The sequence below is a fragment of the Salvia miltiorrhiza genome, chromosome 2 (assembly GCF_028751815.1).
Source record: "Salvia miltiorrhiza cultivar Shanhuang (shh) chromosome 2, IMPLAD_Smil_shh, whole genome shotgun sequence".
Taxonomy (NCBI): Eukaryota; Viridiplantae; Streptophyta; class Magnoliopsida; order Lamiales; family Lamiaceae; genus Salvia; species Salvia miltiorrhiza.
The window spans coordinates 27,126,572-27,142,726 of record NC_080388.1 but is presented as its reverse complement, the minus strand read 5'-3'; the positions used below and the strand labels follow the sequence as shown (position 1 = coordinate 27,142,726).

General features: G+C 38.4%; 2 protein-coding genes across 3 annotated transcripts; both read left to right on the top strand.

The window, feature by feature from the left end:
- Positions 1-2,783: 2,783 nt before the first annotated feature.
- On the top strand, positions 2,784-4,901 carry LOC131008213 (uncharacterized). Its single transcript, XM_057935106.1, has 4 exons — positions 2,784-2,876; positions 2,955-3,569; positions 3,651-4,094; positions 4,161-4,901. Exons 1-4 carry the CDS (start codon positions 2,784-2,786, stop codon positions 4,899-4,901), a joined length of 1,893 nt encoding a protein of 630 aa, XP_057791089.1.
- Positions 4,902-10,734: 5,833 nt separating this feature from the next.
- LOC131007662 (G-type lectin S-receptor-like serine/threonine-protein kinase At4g27290) lies at positions 10,735-13,997 on the top strand. 2 transcript variants are annotated; one of them, XR_009096200.1, is made up of 7 exons: positions 10,735-12,093; positions 12,177-12,329; positions 12,418-12,545; positions 12,616-12,826; positions 12,906-13,143; positions 13,296-13,363; positions 13,447-13,508. XR_009096200.1 is itself a non-coding variant. In XM_057934587.1 (7 exons), exons 1-7 carry the CDS (start codon positions 10,821-10,823, stop codon positions 13,738-13,740), a joined length of 2,448 nt encoding a protein of 815 aa, XP_057790570.1. In that variant the 5' UTR covers positions 10,735-10,820; the 3' UTR covers positions 13,741-13,997. The 2 variants fall into 2 exon arrangements, 1 of the variants encoding a protein (XP_057790570.1); XM_057934587.1 differs by having other exon boundaries at positions 13,213-13,363; positions 13,447-13,997.
- Positions 13,998-16,155: the final 2,158 nt, after the last annotated feature.

Sequence of the window (16,155 nt, the reverse complement as noted above, 5' to 3'; positions counted from 1 at the left end):
ATTAACATGCTTTATTTAATATTACAATGATGAGTTTTATTATTTCTTATTATTATTTCATCATAACACTTCAGTAGTATAATGAGTGGATTTTGAAAATAACCTATTTCTTTTAGTAAACTTAAAAATTACCCACTAAAATAAAAACTTTAAAAAATACTCACACTTACCATTGCATATAAAAATTTAAAAAATACCCGCACATTTCACACCCAGTCGTATTCATAACCAAAATTTATTTTGGTTGTGAATTCAAGCTTTAAAACTCGAATTCACAACTGAATAGCAAGTATTAGTTGTGAATTCAAGTTTTAAAGTTTGAATTCACAACTAAAAATAGTGTTAGTCGTATTCTCAAAAAAAAAAAATAGTGTTAGTCGTGAATTCAAGTTTTAAAACGTGAATTCACAACTATAAATAGCATTAGTCATGAATTCGAGTGAATTCACAATTATAAATATTGTTGATCGTGAATTCGCGTGAATTCACAACTATAATAACATTAGTTGTGAATTCACGCGAATTCACCACTAAATATTTTTAGTTGTGAATTCACAACTAAAAATAGTGTTAGTCGTATTCTAAAAAAAAAAACAATAGTGTTAGTCGTTGATGAGGAGTGATATGTGCAGAGTAGGGAAATGATGTAAATCAGAGGAACCGGCTCCACCAGCGGAATGAATATGGCAGAGGAAGTCACCTCCGCCAGAGAAGTCATCTTCGCCAGAGAAGTCACCTTCGCCAGAGAAGTCACTTTCGCCAGAGAAGTCACCTCCGCCAGAGAAGCAGCCTTCGCCAGAGGAACGGTCTTCATCAGCGGAATCGCCAGAAACGCGGGAGATTTCCCGCGTGAAGGCGAAATTACCATCATATCCCTCGAACACGCCAAGTGCATGCCTTAGCCTTGATTTTACTACTTTGCCCTCCTGTGTAATCTATAAATAGGTCCCGAGCTCGTGCATTGTATTTACGTTATCTCTTATTTTTGAATATAACAGCAAGTTTCTCTCGTATTCTAGCATTCTTCATTTACTTTCTCCGATCAGTTGCAACTAGGTATAATTTGTGTCGTTTATTACTGTTTAGATTAGATGTTGGTTCCTTGTTTCACCAAATGGCGCCGTCTGTGGGAAAGTAATTGAGTTGAGATGTGAGTTTATGGTCGCCGGCGCATGTAGATCTGAAATTCCAATCGGGTTTACGTGTGTCGGTACCGTTTGAGCCGATAATTCAGGCACCCAGATGATTTCGATCCATTAATTGCGCTTTTCGAGTTGACGTGCTTTTAATCTTCTGCGATCTGTGTTTATTTACGTTTTTTATGCATAGGGAAAGGTGGTGAAGGTTCTAAATCATGAATCGGGGGAATTTGTGGTTATTTACCGATTGATCGGTCTAAATTGTAGGCGAATGCAGGATTTCTTCATAGAATTGGGGTTTTATTTACAGATCTGATGTTTATACCGGGGGATTGTGGGATAGTACTCTGTTTTTGGTGGTGTCGAGTTTTTGCTGTTGATGTGTGGGATTCACACCGATGAAAAGTTGTTTAGTACTCTGTTTCTGTCATGCTGGGGTTGCGCTATTGATTTGCGGCTGTTTTTCGCTTAAGGGTGTTAATTATCGATGTTTTACGTGTTTTTACGGCTAATTTTTGTCTTCTATCGGTGGATTATGGGGTGGTACTCTATTTCTGTTATGATTGGGCTTGCGCTGTGGATTTGTGGGTGTTTTTTGCTTAAGGGTGATAATTATTGGTGTTCTCCACGTTTTCTTTGGCTAATCTTCATGTCATGCCCTGTTTTAACGCGCTATGCTAATAATCCAGCTGATTGCTGTGATAACTCTGTTGTTTTTGGGTGTTGTAGTTCTTTTAGCGCACGATCGTGGTAATTTTGGGTTATGATGTTCGTTTGTTTGCATAATTCTCATTATATATCATGCCTAACGTATTGCGCTAACAAGTTTCTTGGTGGTTACTCTGTTTATGTTTATCCTTGGGTCTCTTACTTTGGTTCTCTTGACACTCTGCCGGATCTTAACACGAGTTCACGGGGAAAACTTCTGTTATTCAGGCTCTGTTGTTCCAATCTATGCCCTGGGTTTATTTCCCAGGGCATAGAGTTGTCTTGAGGGGAATTTTTTAACGGCCCCTGTGCCGGTGTTCGGGATTTCTTATATCAGGATTTCAATCAGTAAAGGAGGATCTATTCATTTGTTGTCTAGATTTCTTCTCACTCTGTTTATGTGTAGGTACCATGGGATCTTCTGATGCTCACCGCACCTTGGAGAAGGAGTTCGACTCCGCTGCTCTTACCACTGAGGTGCCTACCTCACTGTTCAACAGCCTGCAGGGCAACACCACCTTCACTGTGCCACCAGGTTTTCCGGCTATCCCAGCCACTCCGGTGACAGGGTTAACGGGTACTTTACAGAGATCTGCTCTGGTGACACCAGGATCAGACATGCCAGGATTGGTCCCCGCATCTGGTGGTGGGCAACTCAACTTTGGGCTGACGGAACAGATGCTGGCGCTGCTTCACTACTCTGTCGTACGTCAGGCACTAGGGACTCCCCTGTTGTCCACCGCCCCCGCTGTAACTCCCTTGGTAGGAGCGACCAATTTGCAGGGCATTGAGGCCCCACCCCCTGCAGCTCAGGAGGCAAACAATCCGGTAATCAACAAACAAGCTGCGGCAATTGGGGAACTACAGAAGCTACCCACCGAGAGGGCATAAGAGAGAAGGCCAGAGGGGAGCCGAGCTCGGCTCAATAGCGTTGTCATGAAGAAGAGGGTGGACGAGTCTGATAGTCAGTCCATCACCCCCGTGTTTGAGGAGGAGAGGCCAAGGGAGAAAGAGCGACTGAAGGACCAGGTGTCACAATTGAAACACCAGCTGGAGGATCTGGAAGAATCACTGAGGGAGAAATCCCGGAGGGACGATAGATGACAGAGGTCAGGGAAATCGAACAGGGCAGAGAAGTCATATAGGGCAGATAGGTCCCATCGTTCAGAGAAATCACGCTATGTAGAGAGGTCAGAGGAACGGGAGCTAGAATATTCTACTGGCAAGCCAGGGCACAGGGTTCACAAACGGCACGCCCATGACGCACCAAAGGAAAGAAGGGAGCATGGTAGACATAAGGAGGATAAAAGGGCCAAAACGTCGAGGTTCCATCCCATCAACAACCGCAGTCCTTTCTCTGACGATATTCTGGCAGATACTCTACCCAGAAGCTACAAGCCTATTTCTCTGGATTATGATGGCACCACTGATCCAGAAGTCCACCTCAATCGGTTCGAGGGGTTGGTCACACTGCATATGTATATTGAGGGCATCAAGTGCCGCATCTTCTCCACTACTCTCACTGGACCAGCTCAACTATGGTTCGGAACGCTTGCCCCCAATTCTATTTACTCCTTTGAGGATTTACAGACCCGCTTCTTACGTCAGTTCGCAAGCTCGCGAAGGGTGGGGAAGTCAGCTCTGTCGCTGATGGATATCAAACAGGACCAAAATGAAACACTGAGAGAATATACTGCCAGATTTAACTTAGCCGCTCTGGAGGTGCCAGAGGCGGAATCACAAATCAAGAATTGTGCCTATGTCAGAGGGCTCAGGCCGGGGATCTTCTTTGACGAGCTACAGATTCGACCAGCAAAGGATTTTGACGATATTATGGCAAGGTTGCCAGGCTATTTACAGTTGGAGGACGCCAGGATGGCGAGAAAAGCGGAGAACGATAAACATAAAGCCAAAAGAGCTGAGGAAGCACCAGAGAGACAGCGACACCAGGACAGAGCACCGTTCAGAGGGTTGCCCCCGAGGGTACTGCCACCTCAGGGAGGAATGCCGCCCCACCAACAACGTACTGTGAATGAGGTCACGCGATTTACTGAGTACACGCCTTTGAACAAACTACATGAGGAAATCTTCCATTTGATAAAAAACCAACCGTTCTTCCGGGCACCAGGGACTTACCGGGATGGGCCGCCGCAGGAGGGGCCCAACAATAAGTTGTGCGAATATCACAATGTCTTTGGACATTATACCAAATATTGTGGCCATCTTAAACACCAGTTGGAACTACTGGTTCGTCAGGGAAATCTTGATCAGTTCATTGACAGAGGAAATGAGGGCCAGAGGCGGAATGATCAGAGGGATCATAGGGACCAGAGGGACCATCGGGATCAGAGGGATCAGAGAAATAACTGGGATCAGCGACAAGAACAAGGGAATCATAGGGATCGCAGACCTGATGACAATCAGGATAACCACAGGGAGGGACTAGAAAGACAAGCGCCTCATCCCCCGTATAGGAGAGAAGTTCATATGATTTGTGGAGAAAACGGGATGCCCACGTCAAATAGGGCTAAGAAACAAGTTGTGAGAGCAGTAAAAATAGGATACTATCCTAAAAGGGTCATGGAGATTACAAGCGCGACAGAAGAGCCAACGATCACCTTTGGGGCAGAGGATCTACGTACACTAATGTACCCGCACGATGATGCACTGGTTATTATGGCAGACATTGCCGGATGTATCGTTCACCGTGTCTTCGTAGACTCGGGCAGCGCGGTGAACATCTTATATTGGGAGTGCCTTCAAAACATGGGAATCGATGTTCATATTGAGCCAACAAATGCCCCCTTGTTTGGGTTTGGGGGAGAAATGGTCATGCCTTTAGGGTATGTGGAATTGCCGTTAAATCTCGGCACTGCAGCTGCTGCTAGCAAAACTAGGATGGTGCGGTTCTTGGTGGTTGATATGCCAAAGCCCTCCTACAATGTAATACTCGGTCGGCCGGCCCTGATGGCATTCAGGGCGGTGATCTCTATGTTTCACTTGAAAATGAAATTCCCCATCGAGGGGGGGAGGAGTGGGAGAAGTTTGTGGTGATTAAACAGCATCAAAAGCCTGCCACATACAAATGCTTACACACTCAGCGGGGCAGAAAATGGAAAGAGTGACAGAGGGATCGGATATGCGGAAGAGGGGGAAAGTGGGCGAAGTGCATACCCTGGCAAAGGAACGTCAGGAATTGGCGGATTTATTGAAAGACAGGGATAGTACAGAGAAGACCGCTCTGGTTTCTACAAGTGATGTTTGTAACATGATCGAGTTATTCCCAGGGAAGGAGGGCTTCCAGACCAAAATCGGGTCTACCATGAGTGATCAGGTCAGAGAAGAGCTCATTGGTTGTCTGCGGCGAAATGCAGATGTGTTCGCATTCAGTACCGCTGATTTGAAGGGAATCGACAGAGGGTTGGCAGAGCACTGTCTTAATGTGGACCCTAGAGTTAAGCCAGTGAAACAGAGAACAAGGAATTTTGGGGCCGAGAAGGACACTGCAATCAGGGAGCAGGTCCAAGGATTACTGGAGGCAGGGCACATCGAGGAGGTGCAATATCCAGAATGGATCTCGAATGCCGTGATGGTACCAAAGAAAACAAACACTTGGAGGATGTGTGTGGACTTCAGAGACTTGAACGCTGCTTGCCCAAAGGATCACTATCCTATGCCGAGGATTGACCAGCTGGTGGATGCCACTTCGGGATGCGCCTTACTATCTATGATGGACGCGTATCAGGGATATCATCAAGTTAAAATGAACAGAGGAAACGTTGCCAAAACGGCCTTCGCCGTCTGTTGCGGGGTTTACGGCTGGAGGAGTATGCCGTTTGGCTTGAAAAATGCGGGAGCCACGTATCAGCGGATGATGGAAAAAGTCTTCAAGGAACAGCTTTCCAAAAATATCTCAGTGTATGTGGATGACATGCTCGTGCGGATTATCAGGGTAGGGGACCATGTATCTGACTTGGAAGAGATCTTTACTGTTGTTAGAAAACACCGGCTCATGTTGAATCCAGCAAAATGCACTTTTGGGGTCACAACAGGTAAATTTTTGGGCTACAAGGTTACCCCTGCAGGGATCGAGGTCAATGCGGAAAAGGTCAAGGCCATCATGGAAATGACACCACCCAGAGGGATCAAGGAAGTGCAGACTCTGAACGGGCGCATCACTGCTCTGAGCAGGTTTATATCACGGTCAGCAGAACGCAGCATGCCGTTTTTCAAAATCTTAAGGAAGGGCACTAAATTTCTATGGACAGCGGAATGCCGAGCGGCATTTGAGGATCTCAAGGTATATCTAGCAAAGCTCCCGACTCTGACCAAGCCGGTCCCGGGAGAAACGTTGTATCTGTACATAGCAGTGGGGGAAGATGCAATCAGCTCTGTGCATTTAGTTGTGAATTCACGCGAATTCACCACTAAATATTTTTAGTTGTGAATTCACAACTAAAAATAGTATTAGTCGTATTCTCAAAAAAAATAGTGTTAGTCGTGAATTCAAGTTTTAAAACGTGAATTCACAACTATAAATAGCGTTAGACATGAATTCGAATGAATTCACAATTAGAAATATTGTTGATCGTGAATTCGCGTGAATTCACAACTATAATACTAACATTAGTTGTGAATTCAAGTTTTAAATGAATTCACAACTAAAAATATTTAGTGGTGAATTCGCGTGAATCATACCTGTAAATATTATTAGTCATGATTCACATCTACAAATATTGTTAATTATGAATTCTAATGTTAATTGTGAATTCTAATTCCTCAAAGTAAGCACCTAACCTAATCATTGGACTTCAATTATCTTCACATATATCGGATGTCAACCTAATTTCACATAGGCAAAATTTCTTTTCATTTTCAGAAACACTACTTCTTCTGCATCTTCCCTAGAACTCTAATTCACCAACAGCAAGCGCCTCAAAAGCTGCACCACCACCACCACTAGAGGCTGCACTTGCAGCACCTCCACCTTCCACAAAGGAACCACCACCTCCATCTCCAACAATCACCTGAAATACGGTGGATTTAGGAGTGACGTAGGAAAAGGAGGACTGAACTGCGCCGGAATTGGAGGAGAGAGCGGCCTCAATGAGCTCATTTTCAAATTTGGTGTTGAATTGGTTGAGACGAATCAGAGATGAGAGAGAGGGAGATCTGGAGAGGGAGAAAGAATTGGCTGAGACGAATTAGAGAAAAGAGAGAGGGAATTGGAAAAAGGGAAATTGCAGAGAGAGATTTTTTGGAGCGTTTAGTTTTTAAATTTTTTAGGTTGGGGGTAGTTTTGATTTTTTGCACAAAAAGTGGATAAATTTTAAATTTTTTATTCGAGTGGATAGATTTTAAATTTACTAGAAATAGGCTAGTTCCATATAATAGTATAATTGTGAAAAAAATTAAAATTATTTGATTCATTGAAGATTGCATATTTCTATATAATTAGTACGCACTCCCGTGCGATGCACGGACATAATAAATTTATAACTTAAAAAAATAAATTATGTAAAAGTACTAATATATGGTCTTTTATGAAAAATTACGTATTTTGAAATATAAAATTTACATACAAATAAAATACAAAATTTACATATAGAATTTGTAATGGTGATACAAAAATATATATGTTCTCTCTGTCCCCTAAGAATGTATCACATATTCTATTTTCGTCTATCTCATAAGAGTGTATCACTTTCATTTTGAGACATGACCTCATTTTTTCTCTTTTTAACCACAACCATTCATTTACAGTCAACACATTATCTACCAACCATTTCTTAAATCCGTGTCATCTCATTCATATGTAATACACGCTTAAGGAACATAGATAATAATTCACCACAAAATATATTGAATATCAATAGTGTTACAATGCAATTTCAAATTTGTTGCATGACTTTTGAATTATATAAAAAATTAAATAAAGATATCTTACTCATTGTCGATTTTTTATTTAATTATGTTGTCTCTCTTTTGATTTTTTGGTCATGAAAATTTTCAGGTGTCCCTTATTTTTATTATCAAATTTCAATAAAATTGGTAAAAGGAAAAGGAAATTCGAGTCGGACCTTATATTGCCTAATCATATTAACATATGTCAATATTTAATATTGAAATTTTTTGGTATTAACTAATGAAGTTATAAGGCAAATTTTAAGCTCCCTAATTAAATTATTGTAAAGGATGAAAAATATGCCAAAACAAAACAATTCTTAAATTTTCGCCATTTCAACAAAAACTCAACATATTAATATAATTTGTTTATGTTCATTTTTATCTAAGGATGAGAAAAGAACTTTGAATTGAAAAAATGCAGATTGAGAAATATCTAAACTAAAAAGTATACTATGAAAGTTGGCAAATTTGAAATAAAAGTGCACTTATTTATTATTTTAATTTTTTTATGAAAAATCTTGTAAGACATATAGTTGGTGGATTCAAATATTTTATGAAAATTGTGTAAACGCATATCTATATATGGTTGGAAACTACATTTTCAGTGAGAATCTAAAAATACTGTATTGAACTTATAAAGCTAATATTCCATAATTTGTATCTATCTACAAAAAAAATAAATTACAACACAAAAAAATAATTATAAATGCCTCATAGAATTTTAACAAATAAATAAAGAGATAATTTATATACTTCCCGTATTTCATAATAAAATTTGTATCATTTACACAAAATTATGTTTCCATGATTTCACAATATTTTAACACAAATAATAAAGACAAGTTTTTTTTGAAAGAGCTAACTTCCTTTTCAAAAAAACTTGTAGTATAAAATACTAAGAGAAAGGAGAGAGAAAAGAAAATAACTTCGAAACTTTTAATTTGAATAAAATTCATATTTTAAACTTATTATATATATATATATTATCAAATTAAATTTTTTGTCATGATCTTTAATTTGATATATATATTGAATACATTTAATTAATCAAAATACATAATTTGTAGAAAAAACAAAAATTCTCAAAATGAAAAGAAACCGAAAAATAATTTAAAAGAAATTACAACAAAAAAACAAATAATAAAAAGTAGAATGAAAATATGGTCAACCCATCATCTCCATTTTTTATGCAACACGTTTTTTTGAAATTAATGGAATTTTTTGGTTATAGATAGATTTGAGTTTTGCAAAAATTATGACTTTAATTTCTCCATTATTTACAAAATCGCCATTAAAATCAATTTGAAATTGATTTCAAATTGAAAACTCCTCTTTTAATATAGTATAGATATAACAAAATATTTTTATTTATTATTTTAGCACAGCACAATATTAACTAATACTCCATCTCTCCCATCTTCATAGTCCACTTTATTTTTCCACACATATTAAGAAAATGAAATTAATATTGTTTGAAAAACATAAATTATATGCAATTCTTCGATTTTGCCCTTATTTATTTTATGGCGGACTATATTAATTGAAAGACAAAATATATAAATTGTGAATTTTATAAACTTTAAATAAGGTTATTTTAATAAAAAGGAAATTAATGCAAATTTAATTTAGAAAATGGACTATATATTGAAACATCCTAAAAAGAAATAAATAACCAATGAGGGGTAAAATCGGGAGCTTAGTGCTGTAAAGAACAGAGCTGAATCATGGCATCATAATTATTTTTATTCTGAAGACATGGATCAAATTTTTCTCTTTATTTATTTATTTATTTATTTATTTATTATTATTATTATTATTATTATTATTATTATTATTATTATTATTATTATTATTATTATTATTATTATTATTATTATTATTATTATTATTATTATTATTATCATCAAATATTTGGTGCAGCGCTGACTTGACATGGCTGACTTAATCAATAAAGACGTAGAAAATGGTGTCATTTGACAGATAAGTTCCACGTGACATCAGAGATTTAGATCTGCTTTCGTAAAAAGAGGATGCAGCTCTGAATCTGATGGCACTTCGTAGAAGAAATATATTCTCAACTTCACCTTAGCTTGGACAAATTCAGTTCCAAGACGCAAATTAATGTAACAAGGCTTGAACCTAATCACTTAAGTTAATGGCCCTACGTGCTAGGTTTACTTTGATGCTTATAGGTAGGACTTTCATTGATAAATTGAGGGATTCTCTTTTCATCATTTAACCTTGTAATTGTAATCTCCAACCACATATAGTAAATTTTCTCCGGTGACCTTCCGTTGATGTAGATCTTTATGATCGAACCACGTTAAATTTCGAATGTTATTTTTTATTTTTATCTATTTATTGTTGAGATTTAAACCTGACTTAACAATGACTATAAAAATGGAATATAGGGAGTATATCAATTTACCCCATGCGTGTGCACGGGTGAAATACTAGTAAGTATATAATAGATAAACCAAATTTTGTAAAACATAGATAGATTGGAATGTATTCTCTATCGATTACTTTTTTTTTTTTGATGAAATTACATTATAAATAATACAAACCACACACACCCCACCTAGTGGTTATTGTGGCCGAGAGTATTCAAACCTGTGAACGAGCCAAAGAAATAAAGAATGACCTTAAATAGATATGATAGATAGATTGGAATGTATTCTCTATCGATTACTTAATTCCATGTGACCGAGCCAAAGAAATAAAGAATGATCTTAAATAGATATGATCCTCATTGAAAGTCTCAATTAGAATTGACTAGCTGAACATAAAACTGAAAAACCTCATCTCCAATTCTCTGCCTTCTTCAAGAGCTGGAAGTCGCAACGTTTACTACTGTTAAATTGTTGAACATTTCTCCAATTTTTTTAGACTTATGCAAAAACGAGTAACATTCGTCATTACTCTTGTTGTATCATTTTTGACTTTTCTGTTTATTATTACCCACTGTATTCAACTTTAAAGGAAGAACTGAAACCAAACATAAATTCTTTGTTATGATGCTTACGATTCTACAAATCCATTTTAATTTATTTTCACTGTTGAAGAATGACGAATGCGATGTTCACCAAGATCGTCTATAAGCTGTCTCTGCTAATCATGTTTCTAAGAATCACTATTTCTGTAGATACACTTCTCCCGAACCAAACAATTGGCATTGGGCAGACTTTGGTTAGTGAAAACCAAATTTTCGAGTTGCAATTTTTCAGCCCTGGAAAATCCAGCAATATGTTCTTGGGAATACGGTACAAAAGCACACCAGATGTTGTAGTTTGGGTTGCAAACAGAAACGATCCCATCACTGATTCACAAGGAGTGGTGTTGGCTACTTCTGGAAATGGAAGTGTTGTTATAAGCAGAGATGGAAGCGTAATCTGGTCTGGAAATCCATCAGGCGTGGCATCAAATCCACTTCTACAGCTCCTGGACACCGGTAACCTGGTTGTTGTAGACGAGACGACGCGAGGCTACATATGGCAGAGCTTTGATTATCCAGTAGACACATGGTTGCCAGGAATGAAACTGGTGGCTGACGACATGGATGGCGGCGGAGAGACATATTTGACATCATGGAGAAACTCCGACGATCCTTCGCCTGGCGATATTGTTTTCAGGATCGTAAATCAGGGCATGCCGGAGCTGGTGGCTTACAGAGGGGAGAACAAAGTTTTACGAAGTGGACAGTGGAACGGAATTCGCTTTAGCAGCTCGCCACCTTCCGGCAACACAGTTTTCAAAGCTAAGTTTGAGTTGAGGGGAGACAGGTTGATATCTATGACTTGGTCTTATGAAAGCTCCATTGTCGTGAGGTCGAAGCTAGACGCATCCGGTGAACTCCAGCGGCTTACTATGAACTCGCAAGGAGATATGTGGACTCACGTCATGTCATTTCCACAAGACAAGTGTGGCGAATATGGCCATTGCGGTCCCTATGCAATCTGCAGGATCGAGAAGGTGCAGAGGTGCGAGTGTTTTCCGGGATTCAAACCCGTGTCCCAGAATGATTGGGAGCGTCAACACTGGTATGGTGGGTGCAGGAGAGTTGAGGCGTTGAATTGCGAGGGCGGGGATGATTTTCTGAAAGTTGAAGGAGTGAATTACCCTGATATGCTCAAGTTTTGGATAAATACTAGCATGAGCCTCGGAGAATGTAAAGCCCAGTGCCTCAAAAACTGCAGCTGCACCGCGGTTGCTAATCCGTATGTTACTGATGGAGGTAGTGGCTGCGTGATGTGGCTCGGGGATCTCATCGACATCAGACACATTTCTGACGCTGATGAAAACCAGAACTTGTATTTTCGATTACCAATTTCAGTACTAGGCAAGTTTAGTTTTGAAAATCTTGAATATTCCTCTTCTGTTTTTTCATCGTTGTTGTTGTTGTTGTTTATCTGTTATATGTAGGTGATACAACCAAGTCAGACAATAATGAGGAGAAGAAGAAGAGAACGGGAAGAAATACAAAACTAATAGTGATATTAGTTACTTGTGGAGTTGTTTTAGCAGGCCTTATAATCATGGGAGTAATATGTTGGACAACACGACGAAAGAGGGCAGGTATCAATGCTCACTTTTATAAAGTAGTCGCGCGCTCACATTGAAGTTGAACCTTGAGGCTTTAGTGCTTCGTCTTGTTTTTTTACAGCATTAAAGAAGGCTAACAGTGAAGATCTGGAATTACCATTATTCAAGTTTGCAACTATTATGGCTGCAACCCAAGGTTTTTCTTGGGACAACTTGATTGGAGAAGGAGGTTTTGGCCCTGTTTACAAGGTGACCTACTGCATCAGAATTAGTAGGTGATCATGAAATTTAGTTATCTCTTAAATTCTAGTAATAACAGGGGAACTTGTCTGCTGGAGAAGAAATTGCCGTCAAAAGATTGTCAACAACTTCACAACAAGGCATCAAAGAATTCAAGAATGAAGTAATCCTGATAGCCAAACTTCAACACAGGAACCTCGTCAAACTTTTGGGATGCTGCATTGAAGGAGAGGAAAGAATGCTCATCTATGAATACCTGCAGAATAAAAGCCTCAACTATTTTGTTTTTGGTACATCCTAACATATATTTCTCATTGTCTCATTAGTAAAACATTCAGCCATATCTCAAGCTACACTCATTTCATGCAGATCAAAATGGAAGGACAGTTTTGACATGGCCTAAGCGCTTTGACATAATCATGGGAATCGCAAGGGGACTGCTATATCTCCATCAGGACTCCAGATTAAAGATTATCCATAGGGATCTCAAGACGAGCAATATTCTATTAGATGGAGATTTGAATCCCAAAATCTCAGACTTCGGGTTAGCAAGAATTTTTGGAGAGGGACAATCTATTGCTACCACAAGAAGAGTTGTTGGGACATAGTAAGCTTTCTTCTATTAAATTTCCTTTAGTTACCATCTATGGGATGTTAGACTAATAAGTATCTGCAGTGGCTATATGGCTCCAGAATATGCTATTGATGGGAAGTATTCTGTGAAATCTGACATGTTTGCCTTGGGAGTGATATTGTTAGAGATTGTGAGTGGAAAGAAGAACAGAGGCTTCGACCACTGCGATCACTCTCATAACCTATTGGGCCATGTAAATTCTTATATGCTCTACTTATGCAGTATCAATCAACTAACCATTCTTTATTTGAGAAGCTAATGAATATATTTTGACAGGCATGGTTGCTGTGGAAGGAAAACAACATTTTGGAGCTAATGGATGAATGTTTGAGCGATACATTTATCGAATCTCAAGTGAGGAGATGCATACACATGGGTTTATTGTGTGTGCAAAAATTTGCAGAAGATAGACCTGCCATCTCATCAGTGGTTTCCATGTTAGGAAATGATAGAGCAATAATACCAGAACCTAAGGAACCTGGATTTTTCATTGAAAGGAGTCTGAGTCCGAGCTGTAAAACAAGTACATGTCAAGAAACACTCACCGTCACTGAGTTGGAAGCCAGATGAGTTGGTGTCACATGCTCTAACTTTGATCTCTTTCCTCTCCTTAAAACACAAATGAATGTTAATATCTTTATCCCTCGATTTTCAATTGGAAAATTGTTTTGTGTAAATGATAATTATATCTAATTCTGATTTTTTTTCCCATGCATGTTTTTTAATGGTCAAATGAGCTTTAATTAATTAAGCTCAAGTGGGTAAATTTTTATGCTCCAAACTAATAAGGGCACCCTAACACTTTCTTAAATGAGAATCAAGGGTGTTTGGCTGAACTTATAAGCTCCTCAAAACAGCTTATAGAAGCTTATAAGCTCCTTCAAAGTGTTTGGCAAAATAAGCTTCTAAACAGCTTATAAGCTCCAAAAATAAGCTCCAAGAGCATATAAGCTCCTAAAAAAATAAGTTCCTCTACCTCAACTTATTTTTTTATAATCTCATATGTAACAATCATTTTACAATTATTTTTCAACTATAATTTATTATTTTCATCATATATCATTCAAGTTCATTTTTCTTCGATTTTCTCTCTCTAAAAAAAATTATCTCTCTCTAGCAAAAAATTATCTCTCTAGCTTATAAGCTCATTAATCCAAACACTTTGACAACTTATAAGCTCTTAAAAATTATATTTTATAAGCTGTTGAAACATATTATAAGCTCCAAGAGCTTATAAGCTCTTTAAAATCTGCTTAGCCAAACACCCTCTAAAGTCATTTTTACATTGGAGTGGATACTAGATCTTAATTATCCCAGGTCAACGAGCCTAGCTAAGAATGACCTAACATAGAATGCCTCATTTCAAACTTCATGTACAGTCTCAATAAGAATTTGATTAGCTAAGTAGATAGGGTGTGCTTGCTTTTTATCTCTTTAAATAGAGGGATACTATAATGAAGTATAAATTTATCACTTAAAGTGAGGATCACATTTTTAATATCTTGTTTGGTTTGAAGGATAATATATTCACAAAAACTTAAATGAGCGCCGTTATAAATTTGCGCTCACCATATGCGCGCGCCCGACCCGCTCTGCAATGGGTCTTTTGACCCATTTTGTAAATTAAAAAAAAAAAGGAATTCCGCTTTTTTTGGCCAGGACTTCTCAGTTCTCACTTATTTTCTCTCTCTCACTCTCACTTATTTTCTCTCTCTTCCACTCGTCCCGCTGAAATTTCGTCGCCTCTTCTCTCTTCAGGGGCGTCAGCCGCCGTGGCTTCGTCCGGCTAGGTGCGCCTCGTCGCAGGCCTTTCCTCTTCTTCATCTTACTCCTTACGTGTTTCTCCTCACATTCAGAAAACATATAATCACAAATTGAGCCCTAGATCCTTTTTGGAGTCGCCGCTGCCGCATCCCTTCTCCGGCAAGTCAGGGCTGTCGCCTTCATCCCCGGCGACGTTTCGTTCGTCTATGTCTCACTATCTCTGAAATCCTCTCTCAATTTCAGCGAAGGCGGGTCGATCCCTAACCCTCCAAGTTCTCTTCGATTCTGGCCGCCGCCCTAGTCTGACAGCCGCCGTCCGGGTTTCAAAGAGCAGCGTCGCCCGAACCCTAGGCTAGAGTCCCTGCATCTCCCTTTCTTTCTCGGCGCCGCTCGCCGGCGACAGCAACAGGATCGCTGTTGATCGCGGCGGTGTTAAATATCCGCCGCCATCTTAAAGAATTCAGCAATGGGCGATTCTGATATAATAGTAGAGATTCAAGATTTTAATGTGCAGTTGAATGAAGAAATTAACTTGAATGATGATTTCAGTTGTGAATCTGGCAATGTTTCTACAGATAAAGACTTCTCTACAGATCAAGATTTAGATGAAGATACATTGATACAAGGTACTCATATATTACTGATTCCTTCAAAACATTTCACATCACGAATGATTTAGTCGTCTATATGAAAAGTTTCATTACTTGATCGTAATAGTTTCAATTATATTTAGTATACTATCATTCTTAACGAAATTTACTCATCTATATGATAAACTTGCATATATGAAAAAGTGTCATTATTTTGTCGTAATAGTTTCATTTATATATAGTATAATGTCATTTTGAAAAGCTAACTTCATAAATGACTTAGTCGTCTATATAATAAACTTGCTTATATGAAAAAGTGTCATTTTTTTATCGTAATAGTTTCATTTATATATAGTATAGTATCATTTTGAAAAGCTAATTTAATGAAGTTTCATAAATAACTTAGTCGTCTATATGATTAACTTAAATATATGAAAAGTGTCATTAATTGATCGTAATAGTTTCATTTGTTAACAGTAGAGTGTCACTTAAAAATTTATTCAGAGTGAGAGTTGTTGTCTTCTTGTCAGAGTGAGAGTTGTTGGTTCTCAGCTTGGTCGATGTCTATTAGAATTTTTGTACATAATCCAAAAACATTTCAATGATGTTCTGGTGATGCCCATAATAGGAA